General features: G+C 40.4%; 4 protein-coding genes across 5 annotated transcripts in view; 2 read left to right on the top strand and 2 right to left on the bottom strand.

Moving 5' to 3' along the window:
* Positions 1-209: 209 nt before the first annotated feature.
* Positions 210-2,659, top strand: mrps7 (mitochondrial ribosomal protein S7). Its single transcript, XM_063903889.1, has 5 exons — positions 210-274; positions 1,108-1,299; positions 1,403-1,466; positions 1,561-1,728; positions 2,102-2,659. The coding sequence occupies exons 1-5, from the start codon at positions 231-233 to the stop codon at positions 2,321-2,323; spliced, it is 690 nt and encodes a 229-aa protein (XP_063759959.1). The 5' UTR covers positions 210-230; the 3' UTR covers positions 2,324-2,659.
* Positions 2,540-7,176, bottom strand: LOC134878089 (MIF4G domain-containing protein B-like). 2 transcript variants are annotated; one of them, XM_063903891.1, is made up of 6 exons: positions 7,088-7,176; positions 6,254-6,391; positions 5,998-6,107; positions 5,571-5,726; positions 5,077-5,169; positions 2,540-4,503 (listed from the first exon to the last, which is right to left on the bottom strand). In XM_063903891.1, exons 2-6 carry the CDS (start codon positions 6,330-6,332, stop codon positions 4,276-4,278), a joined length of 666 nt encoding a protein of 221 aa, XP_063759961.1. In that variant the 5' UTR covers positions 6,333-6,391; positions 7,088-7,176; the 3' UTR covers positions 2,540-4,275. The 2 variants fall into 2 exon arrangements, with proteins under 2 accessions (XP_063759961.1, XP_063759960.1); XM_063903890.1 differs by having other exon boundaries at positions 6,254-6,371.
* Positions 7,177-7,375: 199 nt separating this feature from the next.
* slc25a19 (solute carrier family 25 member 19) lies at positions 7,376-10,970 on the top strand. The gene is made up of 7 exons (XM_063903888.1): positions 7,376-7,619; positions 8,024-8,182; positions 8,277-8,432; positions 8,518-8,688; positions 9,069-9,249; positions 9,340-9,470; positions 10,234-10,970. The coding sequence occupies exons 2-7, from the start codon at positions 8,051-8,053 to the stop codon at positions 10,429-10,431; spliced, it is 969 nt and encodes a 322-aa protein (XP_063759958.1). The 5' UTR covers positions 7,376-7,619; positions 8,024-8,050; the 3' UTR covers positions 10,432-10,970.
* Positions 10,971-11,993: 1,023 nt separating this feature from the next.
* Positions 11,994-17,341, bottom strand: part of pitpnc1a (phosphatidylinositol transfer protein cytoplasmic 1a) — a 34,242-nt gene continuing 28,894 nt past the window's right edge. Inside the window, exons 6-9 of the mRNA XM_063903155.1 lie at positions 16,426-16,521; positions 14,550-14,705; positions 13,860-13,923; positions 11,994-13,206 (exon numbers count right to left, since the gene is read on the bottom strand). Of these exons, the coding sequence (XP_063759225.1) occupies positions 12,896-13,206; positions 13,860-13,923; positions 14,550-14,705; positions 16,426-16,521 (627 nt within the window). The 3' untranslated portion in view covers positions 11,994-12,895. The remainder of the gene's footprint in view (positions 13,207-13,859; positions 13,924-14,549; positions 14,706-16,425; positions 16,522-17,341) is intronic.

Below are 17,341 nucleotides of genomic sequence, written 5' to 3'. Positions count from 1 at the left end.
GTCACCAGCGTGTAGGCGAGAGCCAGGAATTATTGATTGTAATTATTGTGCGAAAATAGTCAAATAAAAAAACACCGTATCTAGTGTTGTATAAAATATAATTCGCCGGGGTTTTCATTGGAAAATCTGCACAGCAAAATAATGATTTGGATGTTAGGCTTTTATTTTTGTAAGGCATCTGTAGGAGGTACTAAGCCCGGGGTCCTGACACTAGCACTCACATTTTCAAGATGGCAGCTTCCATCTCAGGATTATTAAAACCTTGGACACCAAGGTAATTATTATTTTATGAAGACGCAAACAATTAAGATGTGGTGTAAGCTGTTTATCTCCTGTAATTTTGTTATGGGATCATTTTCTGGGCATTTCAGAGTCAATACTGTATGTTGGAGCTATTATAACGTATTTGCATAGCGAACTAGCTCTGATGTTTCATGTCTGCCAACCAGTAATGTCACATTTGTCCAGCTTTTTTCAATCAGTCAGGTATTATTTTAGCCTCCAAAATGATAATCCCCTCACACGATAACAAAATGGAGAAGGAATTATTTTTCTCATGCACAGTTAATTTCAGCATGTTCACTATATATAAATACTTTTTCGAATAGTACAACATCTAGAGTTGTTTAATTAACTATGATATGAAACTCGGAAAAGCAGCAAAGATTAATTAATAAATTACGACCAAATGTTCTGTTGATAAACTAAGTATCATATCATAGAATTATTGGATTTGATTGATTAACAATGAAATATTTATAAGTCTAATAAAATATGTTAGGGCTACACATAACTTTAAAAAATAAATATTTCTCATCATTTAATATATTTTATGCTTTCTCCAAATGCCAAACATGGTAAAAAATCTGCATAAAATTATTCAAATTACATGCTATTTCCAACAGCAATAGCTCAAATCTTAAAGAAATTGAATATAATCTCATTTAATAACAAGACAACAATCAACTGTCTGTTTATAGCCAGTCAGGCACAATCAATTCATGGTCTCAGCTTTCACTCAGACAAATGCTGATTTGGATCTTACACCCACACAAACTATGTGAAGTATTTGTCAAAGGTTTTTCTTTCATGCACCTTTCTTTGCAGAGTGTTCCTGGTGAGATGGAGCAGATACAACCCTTACTATCTAGAGCCAGAGGTCAGGAAGGAGGCCTACAGCAAACCAGAGGCCGAGCTGAGTGCTGAGGAGAAGGAGCAGCGGGAACTCAAAGCCCTTCGACCCATCAAGGCAGCAACCAATGGAGTCACCAGCTCTGTTTTCAGCGACCCCGTCCTCAGGTACAACAGACAAGACATCCCTGCACACTGTAGGAGATTGTCACGTGGTAAAGTCAGAGCTGAGAGTTCATGTCAGGTCATAATTTGTGTGTTTGCTTTTCAGTAAATTCGTCAACATGATGATGATGGATGGAAACAAGATTTTGGCCAATGAGATCATATCAAAGGTAGGAAAGCCAGCACAGTGTCCAAGTGGAGCTCAAGGGTCTGCTGTTGGTCTTTTAGCATACGATTTAAATTAATGTATCTCTCTGCTTCCAGACGCTTGAGAACATTAAGAGGAAACAGGTGGAGAAATACCACAAAGCTCCTGAGGGGAAGAAGGAAGAAATCGAGTGTAACCCCTACGCCATTTTTCACCAGGCTCTGGAGAACTGTAAGCCTGTCGTTGGGCTGGCCAGCATACAGAAAGGCGGAAAGTTCTACCAGGTGAGTGATGAGGCCGATCATCATTATTTTCATAAAATACTCTGGGGTAATGAGAACATCTGCTCTCATGGAAGGAGCAAATTAAATCTTTTTGCAAGTAGTACAAAATAAAAACCATATTTTCACTGCTGCATTTTGAGGAGAGTAGAAAAAATGTTCTTTTTTTACAAATATTCCATTTATGAATTGTGACGATCATATGCAAAACAGTTTCACAACCAAATGGTAACTCTTTTGTGCCACATCGACCCTAAAAATTAATGAGGAGCTTTAAGATTCAACATAGTGCTGCTAAAATTAGTCAAATTTCAGAAGATTAAGTCGAATATCTAAGAAAAAAATCTAAATGTTTACTTTTATTATTTTTAACTAGGTGCCGATCCCTCTTTCTGATGATCGTCGTCGCCACCTCGCCATGAAATGGATAATCACGGAGTGCAGGGAAAACAAACACCGACGTACGCTCATGTATGAGAAACTCTCCCAGGAGCTGCTGGCGGCGTCTGTGAGGGAGGGCAACGTTATCAAGAAGAAGCTGGAGATGCACAAGATGGCCGAGGCCAACAGAGCCTACGCTCACTACCGCTGGACTTAGAAAGGAAGCTCTAAAGACTGAAATGTTTCTTCAGACTGAGACTGGACAGACGTGCGGACGGAGGATTCAGGGACACATTATGTCGATTCTGTAAATAGTGAACAATGTGAAAATCCTCTGATTTAAAAAAAAAAAGGGGAAACATGGTAACAACTTTTGTATCGAGAAATGGAATTGTGTAAGATACAGTCTGTACTGTTAAACACAAACACACAATTACGGAAAACGTCAAGATTTATTAGAACAAATAACTTCAAATGTACAACCCAGCCATAAAAAAAATGGGATTGAGTAAAGTAAAAATGTTGCAACAGCATAATAAAATATATCAACAGATATTGCAGTCAGTACTGTTCCCTGTCCTTACGGGACGAGTTATCCTGGATCAATTCTACATCATTAAACCTTTTTTATCATAAATTGAAGCTTCCAATTTGAAAAATAAAATACAAAATGTCCAAAATCCTGACCATAGCTGGGCTTTTTCATTCTTCTCCAATATCCTTAAATTGTATGCCAATCTTATATTAAGCTTTCATATGTACACGTTATTACAGATACAGCCTTTTAAAGAGATGTAACATTTGGGCCATGAGTGAGATTTGGCTTCCTTGCCTAAAGTCACTTAGTGTCAACAAAGAGAACACCATAATGTGAAGCTGAGCTTGGATACATGCTGTGTGTAGCCACTGCTGCTGGTGCTGAATTCAAAAGGAAAAACACTTCTCTAGTAGCTTTAGGTCATGTGTACAGAGGATAAATACCTTACTCCCAGTTCAGTGCAATTGTTGAAGGAAATGTTTTACTGCACAACATGCATTCAATAACTTTAGATACTAGCTATTTTGCAGACGAAGATTAATATTAAGGTTGTTTTGATTTTGATTAACCTGATGGATCCAATGGGGGAAATTCAGAAGCTAACCTGCATAATATAAAGTAAATTAAAAAAAGCCCTGACAGCTGATTCAATAATTAGAATGCAATATTATGACATGTATCATTTGAAATGGCTCCTTCAGCACGAGAACTTTGATTTGTGTTTTCTCGTTTTATTTTTAGCGCAAAATCAAAGTACTTCCTTCACCACGGTCCTGCAGCGCCTCAGCCTCAGGTGAAGAGCTTTGGCTTTGTTGAGAGGTTTTGGATGAAGCTTCTTTTGCTGTATTGGCACAAGTCGTTTTACTTAAACTAAAAATTATGAATTCAGAAATGTAATGAATGACTGAGAGAGACATAGTTTCAATTTAAACTGTGAGCAATATCTCTATTTAATATACAATTTGGATGCAACAAAATAAAAAAACAGAAGGTCCCTGAATTAAGACTCAAAGCTGCATCTAAAAATTTTTAAAAAACAGCCTCCCTTAATGAGGCAGTAACACTAACCCTAGACACAAATTAGGCAGAAAACCTCCGAACTGCATTTCAAACTGTACTAAAATAGAAATTCTACGCTAAGTATATTCAACTGAATCTTTAAAGTATTGGTTTCACTTTAATTTGGTCACAACATCAAACTGTAAAGCAAAGACCGAGTCAGCCTGCATCTGACTGGAATGTCAAGTCCTTTGGATTTGGTAAAAAAAATGTTGGACTTGAAATGTTTTTCAACAACAGGAATGCCTGCAAGATCAATAAAAAAACATACAAAATAGCCTCAGCTTCTTTAACTATATTCAAACCTTAAAACAAAGTGTACCGGAATGTGGCTAAACCTCGTAACTTAACGTCAACACCTTCTGAACTATTGCACATTCCACATCCACGGCACCATGTCTCGCAAAAAATTATCAAACGCAGGGAACAATCCAGCTAAATTAAAAAGTCTTTTTACACTGTGTGATCCGCCGCCTTACCAAAACCTTCCAGTAAGCCTGGAAGACGTGGCTGTTCTTCACGAATCTGCTGGTTTAATGATCAGTGGGGACTGAGGAGAGGCAACCGAGGTCCTAGTCAGCGAGTTCACTGTAGTAGTACTTGTGGGCGGTGCTGCTGAGCACCCAGCCCCCCGCCCTGAACTCCAGGATCTCCAGCAGCAGCAGGCGGGCCATGGAGGTGAGGTCCTCCTGCAGCAGGAAGCCGTCCCGCAGCAGGTAGAACAGCTCGTCCATCCGTGGGCCGTTCACCTTCTCCAGCTGCTCCCCGATGCGATGCAGCTGCAACACCAGGCAGTCCACCTGCAGGGGGGGAGCGGGGGAGAGGTCAGTGACTTATCTGAAGATCAAGATGCCCTCGAGGAATGTTTCTAAACACACTTTTTTGTACAGTGCATTTATGTATTAACTGACAAATTGTTTCGAGCTGCTTGACGTACTCCAAGATTCATCTGTTTCATATCTATTCACATCTTATGTATAATCTTTTTTTTATGATTTATTTTTCATCCCCCCCAATTCAAAGGGTTTGCCAAAGCAAGGGTCCAAGAGGGTTTTGTAAACTGTACAGATTGTAAAGCTCCCTGGGGCAACTTTTATATTAGTATACATAAATAATCTACTGGACTATTGATCATTTTCAAAGATGGCTGACAAATGAAATACTGATTGGTGAGGGAAAAACTATGTTTTATAGATATACATTTGTGTCAAGGAGCTGATCTTATACAAAATGTTGGTCAAAGACCCCCATTCTGCCTCAGACTAAAAAGAACAAAAATATAAGAGGGCTTACAGAAGAAAAAAATCTGAAAACATCCTAACTATTTAAATACATAAAACTAAAAGTTGAAACAAATTCAGTTTCTTCCTCACCTCCTCTTCATTCATGAGAGCATCTGGTTGGGACAGCCTCATCAGACAGTCGTACACAGGATGGACCAGAGCAACCATCGGCATGTTGTTCACCTGAGTGTCAGTAGAGGTAAAGGTTATGTACTTTTTTCCCAAGGTAACCGCTTTAAATGCTAACAATATTTACCCTTTCACACAAGTGAAGAGTGAGCACTGAGTGAAAACATAAAAAGGTGACGTGTAAAATGACAATAGCCATTATCAAGGAAGAAACCTGAGTCGCCTGTGAACTTGGGCAACACCTTCAAGGCTCACCACTGACATATAAAAACATTTATATTACAGCACGATACAAGCAAGATGAGAACAGGATAAGCACATGTAGCGTGTTTTAAGTAATCAAAAGATATCAGATGCTTTGATCTGGACTTATTCGTCTATGCCACACTATTGTCAAGATTAAGACGATATGATAGAATGATGAAGTTTGGCATTCCTTAAAGTGAACCACTTACTTTGAGGTAGTCGAATATGTTACAGATGAAGGTGACTAAGCACACCCACTCCTGCAGCGAGCGCGCCCTCGTCTCCTCTCGGCTCTTGAACTCCTGCTGCAGGCGGGTCAACAAGTTCCTTCTGAACACATTTCCGTTGTTCTGCTTGGCCTCAGCCTGCAAGAAAGGGGAGCCGAGAGAGAGAGGACAGATAGAAGGGTGAAGGATGGACAAAAAAGTCAGGAAACAAAGCGGTGTAGGTAAGCTGGCTTAGGAGCCTCCTGTTGCTGCAGTGTAAACTACCAGTTAGGCATTAATAAGGTAAGAGGATTAACAATCAATCAGATGTTTAAGCCCTGGTCTGTTTCTTAAATCCCGCTGTCTCACTGGTGCTCAGTGTCTTGATCAAAGAAACAAATGAGGACAACAGAATGCAAACAGTATGGACCTGCACAATTGTGTAGCAGATGCGTCCAGCCTCTTTGCTGAAAACCTGGTCCTTCAAAGATTGATCCACAAGGATATCGGAAACCTTCTCCAGGTTCACAGAACTTGGATCTGAAAGAAAGAAGGAGAATATTTGAAATGTCTTTTATTATAATAATGTGCCAATGCAGGAAACATTTGGGAAATGACTAGATGTTTGCAACTTTGAACTGATTCAGACATTTCAGTCATAAATAAGAGGACAGCGACATGCTTACCTTTCAAGGCTGTTTTCAGCAACATCTGTGTGTCCATGTCTAAAGACTGGATCCTGTAGTCATCGGCAGAGTTTTCCATTACAGATGGTAGCACCCAAAGTACACCTGAGAGCTGTCACTGTAAAAATCAGAAAATGCCTGTAATAACAACATTAATATTTGGTGTTTTCAAAAGAAATGCAAGCTTTTCACACATATTTATCATTGTCCTCCAATACTGTGGGCGCGAAATGCAATACAGACAAAGACTGCAGAACAATTTCCGGGACAACAATAACTGCGAAATCCTGTACTGTCATCAAACCGGCTGCAGCTCATTCACTGAGGGACAGCAGGGATTACATGCACACACTCGGGTCACACAACAGGTCACCAATACCCGTAAGCAAAAGATTTAACACATAACAAAGTCCTCTTTTAAACTGTGAGGTATTAATACCATAAATAAGCCTCCGTGTCATTCACAAGTAACTTAAGCTAGTGTTACATGTAAGTTAACCTGAGCTAAACGCCAATTTGGGTAAGGTAACTTGGGTTTATCGATATGTTACCGAGAGTAAATGCAGTATTAACACAGTTTTGCTGACTTGTTGTAATTACATTATTTACCAAATGGTGTTAACTTATACTAAACTGGCTAGTTTGTGTCCTTTTGCCGACATGTAGAGACAAATCGTTTATGTTAAAATGAGTTAGCGTCAAGTTACTTAACCTACATTTACGTTACACCCACCCGCCAGAAGAAAGAAACCGGTTATCGTTAACTACATATCAAGATGACAGAAAAGCCGGATCAGTTGCTTACATTTCAAAAATAATATATGAATTAATTACCTAAAATTGACGCCAATTCTTTGCATCTAACCTGGTCATAGCACTGGGGTAGATGCAGAAGCGTAAGCAGACGTTCCTTATCAACCCAGCCTTTCAAAGATGAAGTATGACTGCAAGAGAAGCCCCTGCCCTCGCTTCACATCGCCAAAAAACCCATAAACATGGTCGATTTACATCTGTATCAAGCAGTAACACCCCCATTCATGTAGGCACGGCGCTTGTTCTGCCTAATATGAAACTTTTATTTTGTAATATTTTCATTATAAATGCTACTACAACCATGTCACAACATCATTGGTGGGGAAAACCAGGATGTTCGTGGTGGTTATGCAGGCCTATCTTGTTAAAGGTAGGTAGTGTATCATCTTGTTGCGATAATTCTTCTTTGAAAGGTGCAATCCTCTGTATCCTAACCCGGAAGTAATGCTAGCAGTGCCAGTGGCGTGAAATAGGAACTGTGTTCGTGCCATATAAATGTTGGACAGTTCAGCACCGTAGCTGTAGATGTGTCCATGAAGAAGTTTTACTAAAGGTAAGTGTCTCTCTGCATTTCCCCCCGCTGCCTCTGTACAAACAGCTGCGCAGTTGTTGCTGTTGTTGTTGGCTTAATTTAGCTAGCCCCAAGGTCCCACTGCATGTCCTCTACATGCTGTCACATACTGCTCTGATTGATGCTAACGTTCGGATTTATATTATTTGAAAGCGATATTTTAGGTTTGACCACAGTATCTAAAAAGTCTATCTACAAAGACTTCTGCACAGACTCTTTTTCACAATATGAGATGATACAGTTGTTAATCTTGTGTTATGTTTATAGCGATTTTTGATTACAAGATACCACAATATCAATCCAAGCCAGATCCAGGACCTTTCTTTAAACAATCAAGAAATCCATCAAGAAAGTTTTGAATAATTCAGATCATCATATGTTTGCAGTGTTGGCAGGAATCTGACAGTGGAGACATGGTGGGCTATGACCCCAGGTTTCAGGGTTCAGCTCTCACCCCAGAAGAGGCTGCCCTGGCTGGGTCAGCTGCTGGGATGGTCACCAGGGCCCTCATCAGCCCCTTGGACGTACTCAAGATCAGATTTCAGGTATTGATCTGAACATGTGAACAGAAAAAACATTGTGGCATGCATTGTTTGCTGTTTGCTTCCTTTATGTTTATCAGTATTTATTTCCCCACAGCTTCAGATTGAGCGTGTGTCTTCCCATATACACAAGGGGAAGTACAGGGGATTATTTCAGGCGACCCGCTGCATATACTCAGAGGAGGGCGTCTCTGCGTTCTGGAAGGGCCATGTCCCTGCTCAGCTCCTCTCCATCTGCTTTGGCGCCGTACAGGTAGAGCCTGTGAACTTTTGAAAACCATCTTTATCACATGATTTCTTCTATTTCCAAACAAACAGTTTTATTTATATCGCTGCAGTTTGCCAGTTTTGAGTTTCTGACAGAGGCGGTCCACAACTCGACGCTGTATGACAGCCAGACAGCAGGAGTTCACTTCATATGTGGAGGTCTGGCTGCCTGCTCTGCTACGGTGGTCTGCCAGCCTCTGGACATACTGCGCACCCGCTTTGCAGCTCAGGGACAAACCAAGGTGGGACTTTTAGATGTACAAGTAACTAAATCAACATGTAGCTATGGAAAATCTGTTACTGTATTTGATGGCTTAGGTTTAATTAACCAAAGCCTTTTTATATATTCTCCTGCTAGGTCTGAACAATATATGGTTTATAATCATTATTGCAAAATCAACCAGCTATAATCACTGTGTGAGAAAATGCAAATTGCCCTCAGGGATCTTTTACTTTTGGTAGTGTTATAAAATAAGTGCTATCGACCATATCATAAGGCATAACTATTGCAAGTTACTTAGGGAAGTACTTACACAAATTGGATAAAGCTGACTCCATTGGGCCAGTATTTAGCCTGTGGACCCTGCAGAACCTTAGTGTTGTGCTTCATCTGTCTTCTCAGGTGTACAGGAACATGCGGCACGCTGTGTCTACCATGTGCCGCACCGAGGGAGTGATGACATTTTACCGCGGCCTGTCTCCAACACTGCTGGCGGTGTTTCCGTACGCCGGGCTGCAGTTCTTCTTCTACAATGTCTTTAAGAAACTGTTGCCTCCTCCAACCAAATCTGGAGACTCAGCAGGTCGGTGAAGATAATGGCATTTATTACACCACATAACACCACATACATGAAGTACTCACAGCCTGAAGTTTAATTGTTTTTACCTCCAAGGGCTCCTGGGAAGCCTGGTCTGTGGCAGTGGAGCTGGGATGATCAGCAAAACCATCACATACCCATTTGACCTCTTCAAGAAGAGACTGCAGGTGGGCGGCTTTGAAGCAGCCAGAGCGCACTTTGGACAGGTAAGCTCTTTTAGAACATGAAGAATCCGGGTTGTTATGTTAAAAGAAAATGGCAAAAAAAAAAAACGTTTTAAATAAAAGAACATTTCCGAATAGGTACTGGAAGCAATTTCGCCTGGTTATATAAACCATGTTAGGACAGCGCATGTTCCATAATGACAAAAAATGGGCATTGAACCCATAAAAAATGAAATGCAAATAAGTTTACATTTATATTTTTACAGAAAAAAGGAGTCAACTTTCGTGTCATTGAACCACAGAAACTGAACAAACCTGGCCTTCCAGCAGAGGGCGCTATGCGGCAATTGCTTCAAAATTGAACCCCATGGTTGACATTAATTTTCGTTTTGCAGAACTAAATAACATCATTTAGTAATGTAGTTGACCAAATGCCATTTAACTAAGATATCCAGCGTAGGTCCAACGGGGTCCGGATGAAATTGCAGGTTGCAGATTTAAACATTAGTCTATGTCTGTTTCTACACAGCTCTGCAACATTGAATTTTGGATATTTGTAGCAACATAGTTCTGAGATGATGCACCTGTTCCGAACATAACTGATGTAAAGCTAAATGAATTTAAAAAACGAGTATTAAACAAGCAACCCTGTCTGAAAACAAACTAAAACTAAACTGAAGTGACAATGAAAAGTCATAACTAACCTTAACTCGGCACTCAATTAAAATTGAAAAACCATTACAGCCTTGATTTGAAGTACATATTTGGGGTCTGATTTGTATTGTTTACTGTCTGTCCTGTGCAGGTGCGCAGTTACAGAGGCCTTGTGGACTGCGCGGTGCAAATAGCCAAAGAGGAGGGCGTCCGAGGCTGCTTCAAAGGCCTCTCCCCGAGCCTGGTGAAGGCCGCGCTTTCTACAGGCTTCACCTTTTTTTGGTATGAAGTTTTCCTCATTGCCATGCGCAGCCTCAAGCAGAGACAGAGAACAAACGGCTCCACTTGAGGAAAGAGAGTGAAGGGAGAGAGGTCTCAATCACGCACATCATAAAAACACTCATAACTTCTTCATTCTCACTTCAAATATTTATTAACTGGGTCGGTTTTCAGTGGTGGTTTATATTCTGTTTATATCTCTAGATGGAAAAATATGACCTCATTTTATTTATTTCTGTATTGTCATTACACCCTTTGTTTTATATTTAAGATATGACAGGGTTTCTGAAGGGTATGGATGCTTGCTTTTAAAAGATATATATCATTAGAACATTTTAAGTGCACATTTTAAGCTCTCGTTCATAAGTCTGCCATTGTTGACTCCTATTTTAATGACGTTTACTCATTACATTGTAAATGGGGTATTCACAAACATTTCTTTTGATCGTGTTTTTATGTGTAATATTTATTTTGTACTGTGTTGAGAAGAACACCCTGTGGACTGCTAATCAGGAGTTCAGTTGGTTTGTCCTGCTGAGTTAAACACCTTAAAAGTTGGGGCTGTATGTCTGTCCAGAATTATTTTTCTAATAAAGGTTTTTCATATAAGCTGAGCGGTCTGTTTGTTGACAAGAAGGAATGTTTGTGATTCACTGAGGACAGCCGATGGATCAATGCTGCCATGTGGGATTACCAGACAAACTGTTTTGGCATAGCGGGTGTGGACTGACTAACACGTAGACTACATTTAGACTTGTTTTGAAATCCTTTCATATTGAATAGGCATTACATTTGTAAAAGATACTCATACTGTAGCTATTTGTTTAGGCATTGAACCTTAAGTGTTCTTCCAATGCTTGTAGTTTTAATGTCAGTAAAAAACGGATATTGAAGGGTTGACTGCTTAGATGTTTGATGAATAATTTTCAGTAATGTGGATTTAATTAATTTACCTGACCAGGTACAACAGTTTTGGTAAGTTCAGAAAGTGAGACAACTTCACTGCAGAGGTGGGAGAAGTACTTGTACTTGAGTAAAAGCAGAAGTAGGAACACTTTGTTAAAAGTAAAAGTCCTGCATTCAAAATGTTTCTCAAGTAAAAGTACAAAAGTATTAGCATCAAAATATACTTAAAAGTACAAGTAGTCATTATGCAGATCGGCCTATTTCAGAATAATACATATCACATGTTCAAATGACTTTGTATGCTGCAGGGTAGATTGTGAATTTACTCCAGGTGTGACTGAAGTCTTATCTAAGTCTGGATTATATTTTACACCATTAATCCAAATCTGCAAGGTAACTAAATGTACATAATAAATGTAGTGGAGTTAAAGTACACAATTTACCTCTGACATGTTGTGGAATAATAGTACAAAGTAGCAGAAAATGTAAATACTCAAGTAAAGTACAAGAACCTCAAAATTGTATTTAAGTACAGTACTTGAGTACATGTACTTCGTTACTTTACACCACTGCATATTTGGTTAATGTCCCATGAGCACTTTGCATATCTTAAAAGTTTACTGGCTTCTGACTATCTTTATGTTATGAGTGTGCGTTTGATTTTAGTCAAATAAACATTAATAATGACTCCACACAATTATGGATTACAACAGGATTGCATTTTAATATAATGTACTGAATACAAAACCCATCAACAGTATGACAAAAAAAGAATACATTTGACATGAATGAAGCCGCAAAATAACACAAAAACCACATCTGTTAAAACTCAAAGTGTGAGACTGAGATAACAGAGAAAATAGAGAACATTGAATATTTTAAAAGCAGCCTCCGTATTTAAAATCATGCGGTTACAGACGTTGTGCCTCACTATCATAAACACTTACAGAAGGAAGAGAGTCCTGTTCTCTAGAATACACTTTCATAGCAGCATCGTTACTGGATATACTATTGTTTTAAGTACGGACATTTTACAGGTTATATAACGTTGATACAATATATACAAGAATACATTATCACCTTACACCTGACTGTGAAACCGTAATACTCAACTGATACAGTGGCCAACAACAATCCGTGGAAACGTCCCAACCACATAAACAAAAACATCAAACCACAAACTCCGGGTAACACAGCCAGAGACTCAGATGCTTCAAGCAGGAAAACAAATAATATTATGTACATGAGAAGTGCTTTGACTGATCTTGTCTACACAGGAGTTTATCTGTGGGATAAAACTTTTCAGGAATGTACGCTACACTCTGACTAATACTGTCTGATGCACAGCGCTGGTTTTCTGAGGAGGAGAGAAGAAAGAGGAGCCTCCAGCTGTTACTGTCAATGGGACGCACTTTACCTTTACACCTCGCAGGACTGATTGCTAAGGACATCAGGCCGCCTGTGTGCACCTGTTACACCGACGAGTCTGCGGAGGGGGCAGGGTTTACCAGGACAGTGAAAAGTCTCCTTCACTTCGGCTGGCTGAGGGGGCATTGTGGGATGTGCAGGGCAGGCAGCCTCCACTGATCCACGGGTCGAGGGCGTTCACCAGTGGTGCCGCCCCGGTCTCATTCGGGCTGCGGACTGGAGTTCCAGGAGAAAAAGTTTGGCAGCTTGAAGAGGGAATCCCTCCGGCCCGGATCCGGTAGGGTAAGGGTCTCCGGAGCAGACTTCTTCCTGGGACGCTCCTTCGGCACCGAGAGGAACTCTGGGGCTTCTGTGGAGAGGGGGGTGGACGGGGCACTGTTGGGGCCGCTGCGAGCGCAGGATGGCAGGGGGGTCTCTGAGATGGAGATGGCAGGAGGGAAGGAGCCGATCTTCAGGTTGGTGGCTTCTTGTGTGGCACGCTCATATTCTCTGACCTCCTCCATGGTCATGTCTGTGCGGAGAAATCAAACGCTTAGAAAAAAGAATTATACGTTTCATGGTTTAAATCTACAGAAGAGAGTAAATTGTGTTATAATATCCTTTGAGCAAAATAAGATTATACATTCAGTATATATGCCAATGCTCATTTCCATTTATATGAAAGACTTAATAACTTAGATAAGGCAGTCAATAAACTTTGATTACATCGTTTATCTTCCCCCTTAGTGTTCCTTATCTCCTTAAATCTCTCTCTGCTTCCCTGCCTCTCAACCCAGCCCCTCATCAATTCAGTGAAAAGGATGAATAAGTGTAGTTTAGGCTACAATTCATTAACAATAATGAGCAAGGTGTGATATGAGTGGTTGCCAAATCGTGACATATTGAGGGAGTCTACACTAAGATGTGTCGTGCTAGATCTTGACCAATACACTGTCAGTATAAATCAGTTTAATAATACTTAATATGATGTATACTTGGAATTTGAATCACACAGATTCATGTTGACTTGTTTTTTACTAAGCAAATTCACTCTCAATAGAATCCTTGCCTATAAACTCATTTGTCTGTAGTTCTTTACAAAAAGTCCTTGCCACATAATCACAATACCATCTTGAGGTGAGTCACACAAACTAACCCCTGTTTCACGAGCACAAACAAACCTACCAATCCACTCATCCACCCAGGCAAAGGCTTGCCTGTGTCCTAAAAGCAGGACATCACGAATCACCTAAGCAGCATAAGGGAAAAAAAGAGAACACGAAGAATCAAAAGAGGAACAAAATCGTACAGGAAGTAAAGTAATGAGGGACAGAAGCGGTGCAGGAGATCAAGAAGAGAGGTGGTGAATCAGAATGAGTCAACTCTGAAGGCCGTTTCGTTTTTTAAAACATCTTAAAGCTCTAAATTGTTCCGTACAACCCTGGAGGAATGTGATTAATATGAGTCACTCTCGCCTTACTAAGTTAGTAATGGCCCTGGCTGTGTGTGCCTGTGTGTGTGTGTGTGTGTGTGTGTGTGTGCCTGTGTGTGTGTGTGTGTGCCTGTGTGTGTGTGTGTGTGCCTCGGGCAAGGATAACACAGGGACAGTTCACCCCAGCAACAGATGCTGTGGAGGGTTATAGGTGAAATGGATTTGGGATATAGGAGATAGGAGGTTTAAACCGTGCAGCCAGCGTTAAGGGAGTTGATGAAATCATTCTGTAGGATGTGAAAAGGGCAGATAAAACACAAATTTGGTTGAAGGTTTTGTGTCAAATGTTTTCAGAGCAGCAAATGAAATGCCTACGGCATGGATATAGGAGTAACAGGTAATGGGAAATGTATTACTGAGAATGAAATCACTTTTATCCAAACCTTGTGTACAAACTGCTCCACACGTGTTTGCAGGCCCCAGACTTCAAATTTGACCGTGACCAGTTTGTAGGAGCACATGATGGGCTCTTGGCTGTCGATCCATCCTTCCTGCAGGACGCCTCGGTTCGTCTTATTTGACTTAAAATACCGCAGGTCCTGCAAGGCCATTAGACACCAGTTAAAAATTCTTCCTCAAGAAAAAGAAAATCCTATGTTAATATTTGAGACCTTAGAAAAGGGAAAGAACAAAAATCCTCTTAAAGGATTGGCTTCCTGTTTTTCAACCCATACCTCTATGAGATGAATTTCTCATCGTCTCTCTCTCACACACACAAACACACACTCACTCTTTCCCTCCCCCTTGCCTACAGCACAATATCACTTACATTCATTACGGACCTAAAGCAGCGTACAGCTGCATGCTGGGACTCCCTAATCACAGACTTAAGGTGCATTAATCCCTGCTCCCTATAGAATAACACTGCTGTAGTGCTCATGTCATATGTATGTAATGTAGGAATGTCAGGAAATGGATTCAGAATCCTCAATAACCCCCAGAATCAGTGCATAATTGCCTAAATATGCCAAGTCTTTTATCAACAGTTGTCCACATGGGCTATAATTCCATTAATGCTAATTAATGCACATGTGCTAATTGTGCAATTGCCCAACATATGCAAGTTAGCATCTGGCTGTTTCTATGTGCTGGGGACCTGTTCTATGCATTTCTAACATAAAACGTTAGGGTACTTTGGGTTCACTATACTAGACATAAAATTAAAATAGAGCTGGTTTCAATATATGTGCTATATTCTGTAAAATAATAACAAGAATTTTCTTCTTGTCAGGTAAAGTATTTCATATTTCATAGCTTCTAGATGTGTTAAGTCACTTTCTCTCAAGTTATATTTTACTGTGATAGAGCTATAGTACAGAAAATATAATATGTACAGTATATACATATGTGTGTGAATATGGACTGATTTCGTATTCACCTTGTAGGTGAGATGAAAAGATTCATTCATAATAAAAAGCACCATATTTATTCTTCTTAGTCAATACAAGTGTACCTTTGTCTTTTATTTAAATAAAAATACTTGACGCTGATATATGTATCTAGCACGTAAAGCATTTAAGATAAAGCCCACATGCTGTGCATTAATGCTTTGAAGGTGTCTGACTCCATCCATTAATAAAACCAGTCTCTGTGATGCATTGTGGGATGTGACTGTTGTGTATCCAAAACACATCTTTCTTTAAAATCAAATGATATTTACATTAGCCATGTGACATCCACTTTTAGCTCAGGACTGCATGTTTAGCTCTGAGAGGATAAAAGCAGGAGATCATAAAGTCTGTCAGGAGGTGTGTGTGTGTGTGTGTGTGTGTGTGTGTGTGTGTGTGTGTGTGTGTGTGTGTGTGTGTGTGTGTGTGTGTGTGAGTAGAGGTGTCAATAATGGAACACCACTGCAGTGACATCATGACCCCTCCTGACTATTAATAGCTCAGCTCTTTACGACCATCACACAAGACAGACGCACACACATACAAATGTCAAATCACCACAGCTAATGTCCATCACTTCCCCCTCACATAAACAAGCATTTCCATCACTCTGAGGAGGCAGATGACCAGCTGGTGGTCGAATACGAGCGTGCTAAATAAAAATAACACTCTATTCCTGTCTGCGTACACGCCTTTCCTTCTCGTCATTTCTCGTTTGTTGACTTCTCTGCTCCCCTGCTGTGCCTCTGTCTGTCTCCATACTTTCCTCATTACTCTGCCATGAGTGTGTGCTTTAATTCACTTTGTGCCCCTTAACACTCATACAAAAAAAACATGTGTACCCCAAGTTCAGTGACTTGACTCCCCTCACCTCTGAGTCCTTGTAGTGGCGCTCGGGGATCTCATCATAAACGATGTCCACGGTACACACCTCTGTTTCCTCTTCTTTGGGCTCGCTGTTAAAGATCTGAGGACCAGGCAGGAAGTCAAAGAAAGACAGATAAATAAAATGTTGTGGTATGTTGCAAGGTAAGGTTCTTCACATTTTTGGGACAGCTTCCTGCACTGTCACAGGAAAGCAAGAGTTAAAATAGGTGAGGAAGTTTCAAAACACATCATTCTGTAGTTCTCAAAACAAAGCAGTAATGATATGGTAGCTTTCCTTCTGCCTTTACCCTCCGACAATACAATCCATGAACTTATGAGGACTTATAAGACACATTATACTGTATGTGGTCAGTAATTTGTGTCTGAGTCACACAGGAACAGCAAAGCAATGTCAGCCAGGTATCCGCTCCCTCCACAATAATTTTACGGCTCCTGCGTCACAGTTGATCCTGCTTTGAATAATCTTTTATACAGGTGTAGCGGAAGAGAGAAAGGGCAGTGCGAGGGATAAAAAGGTTATTCAAAGGGAAGAGAATAGAGGATCAGATGTGCCAATGGTGAAGGCGGCGGAGGGAAGCGTAAAATTGAGTGCGGAAGGAGCAAAACACTTGTATTTAACTCTTCTGCCCTCTGTTCTATAACACCGCCACTTGTTAAGATCAGCGTCAAATGTGAAATAATGACCTGATGTTCTGTGAAACGGTCGGAGTGGGTTTGCAACTCCCACTAGCCACCAGTAAGTGGAGCTGCGGCCTTTTGTTTTCAGCTGCAGCATGGATCGTGGCAGTATTGCGTAACCTTGCACCTTACTGCCAGCCAAGTGGCACTGAGGAAGAGATGGATATCAAGAACAGTACTTCTACAGTGATGTAAGACTCTGTGTTTCAATCACTTTAATT

The sequence above is a fragment of the Eleginops maclovinus genome, chromosome 16 (assembly GCF_036324505.1).
Source record: "Eleginops maclovinus isolate JMC-PN-2008 ecotype Puerto Natales chromosome 16, JC_Emac_rtc_rv5, whole genome shotgun sequence".
NCBI lineage: Eukaryota > Metazoa > Chordata > Actinopteri > Perciformes > Eleginopidae > Eleginops > Eleginops maclovinus.
Note: the sequence above shows the minus strand (reverse complement) of the source record. Positions and strands in the feature narration are given on the sequence as shown.

Bases quoted from the DNA above. Each gene is read 5' to 3' on its own strand.
- mrps7 (XM_063903889.1), top strand. From the start codon at position 231: ATGGCAGCTTCCATCTCAGGATTATTAAAACCTTGGACACCAAG. The intron at 275-1,107 runs GTAATTATTATT...CTTTCTTTGCAG, and splicing joins TTAAAACCTTGGACACCAAG to AGTGTTCCTGGTGAGATGGA. The intron at 1,300-1,402 runs GTACAACAGACA...TTTGCTTTTCAG, and splicing joins TTCAGCGACCCCGTCCTCAG to TAAATTCGTCAACATGATGA.
- LOC134878089 (XM_063903891.1), bottom strand. From the start codon at position 6,332: ATGGAAAACTCTGCCGATGACTACAGGATCCAGTCTTTAGACATGGAC. The intron at 5,170-5,570 runs GTAAGTGGTTCA...ACTGACACTCAG, and splicing joins ACATATTCGACTACCTCAAA to GTGAACAACATGCCGATGGT. The intron at 4,504-5,076 runs GTGAGGAAGAAA...CCCCCCCTGCAG, and splicing joins CTCTCATGAATGAAGAGGAG to GTGGACTGCCTGGTGTTGCA.
- slc25a19 (XM_063903888.1), top strand. From the start codon at position 8,051: ATGGTGGGCTATGACCCCAGGTTTCAGGGTTCAGCTCTCACCCCAGAA. The intron at 8,183-8,276 runs GTATTGATCTGA...ATTTCCCCACAG, and splicing joins TACTCAAGATCAGATTTCAG to CTTCAGATTGAGCGTGTGTC. The intron at 8,433-8,517 runs GTAGAGCCTGTG...ATATCGCTGCAG, and splicing joins TCTGCTTTGGCGCCGTACAG to TTTGCCAGTTTTGAGTTTCT.